At 45.8% G+C, this 1,486-nt stretch overlaps 1 protein-coding gene across 1 annotated transcript; it reads left to right on the forward strand.

Moving 5' to 3' along the window:
* The first annotated feature begins 583 nt into the window (after positions 1-583).
* On the forward strand, positions 584-1,155 carry LOC307095938 (dynein light chain 1, cytoplasmic-like). The gene has a single exon (XM_079765559.1). It carries the CDS (start codon positions 660-662, stop codon positions 927-929), a length of 270 nt encoding a protein of 89 aa, XP_079621685.1. The 5' UTR covers positions 584-659; the 3' UTR covers positions 930-1,155.
* Positions 1,156-1,486: the final 331 nt, after the last annotated feature.

Genomic DNA, 1,486 nt, shown 5'->3' on the forward strand with positions numbered 1-1,486 from the left:
AGCAAAATAAAATGGAAGCTGGTGTCATGTGCTGTGGAGCACCCTAGTGTGCTGGAGTCTCCAGAATTTGTAAGATTTAGATCAATTGAATCCCAAAGGCTACCATCCCCACAACTCATTTGACGCCTTGTGGACATACAGTGACAATCACAGACTGTGTTTCCTCACTGCTGTGAGTTGTATGGTTTCCAGTGCTATGCCAGATTTCCTGGGGAAGCTGCACATGGCCACTCTGAAAGTCAAGAACATGGAGATCAAAGTAAAGGACTACATCACATGTGTAAACGGGGGAAGCCAAGGCCACCACCCTGTATTCCCAGTGGAAGAATGAGGGTAGTTGTGGCCCTGCCCGGATCGAGTATGCTAGAAGGACTTTGGGATAAGAAGGGACAGGACAGGCTGCTTCTAGCCCTGTCTCCGTCCCTATCACTCTGCTACAGAATGGGGACAGGTACTAGAAAACATCTGCCGTAACTACCAGTGCAAGATAATTCAATAACTGGTCTCTGGCTTCATTCAGAGCCTTCTTTGTTCTGTATCGAAACAGAGAATAAGGGCCAGGGATTCTGTAGCGACAGCTTCTCTAGCTGGGTCTGAGCCTCGCCAGCCCCTCCCCCAGGAGACAGTTGCAGTAGGCCAGCCGCTGTTCCACCATAACCATGTGCGACCGAAAGGCGGTGATCAAAAATGCCGATATGTCGGAGGAGATGCAACAGGACTCCGTGGAATGTGCTACTCAGGCATTGGAGAAATATAACATAGAAAAGGATATTGCGGCCCATATTAAGAAGGAGTTTGACAAGAAGTACAACCCCACCTGGCACTGCATCGTGGGAAGGAACTTCGGTAGTTACGTGACACATGAAACCAAACACTTCATCTACTTCTACCTGGGCCAAGTGTCCATTCTTCTGTTCAAATCTGGTTAAAAGCATGAACTGTACTACACACCCAGTGATCCATCCAAAAATAAGGAGTGCAGCCTAAATTCCAAATACCAGAGACTGAAAATCTTCAGCCTTGCCTGAAGAAACACCTTGATCTTGAACCGTTATTGTGTTGTTTTGTACAGAGTATTCGCTGTACTCATTTGTTGTTATAAAACAATTAGCAAAGAAGCTTACATTTGTATTTATTTTCTATTCCATACCTCTCTGCCCCATATTTTTTCTCCTCAAAATCCATTCCTTTCCCCCAATAAAATTTGTCAGAGAAAAAAGCAACCCAAAAAAAAACAGAGAATAAGGAGGCATCCCTAGCGGCACTGTCATATTCTCAGGCCAAGCATTTTTCAATTCAGTATTCCGGTGAACTAATCAGGAACAAGGCGCAGTTCAGGCCAGAAGGGGACCACTTCTTTTTGCTTCCTCTACCAACATGCTAGTTTCCACCATCAGTTCTGCAGCATTTGGACTTCCTTTAGTCTGAAGGTCCAACTGGAAAGGGAAGGTGGCCAGTTGATGGTTCAATGAGGAGTCACTGGGAG

This window comes from Cnephaeus nilssonii (assembly GCF_951640355.1).
Source record: "Cnephaeus nilssonii genome assembly, chromosome: X".
NCBI lineage: Eukaryota > Metazoa > Chordata > Mammalia > Chiroptera > Vespertilionidae > Cnephaeus > Cnephaeus nilssonii.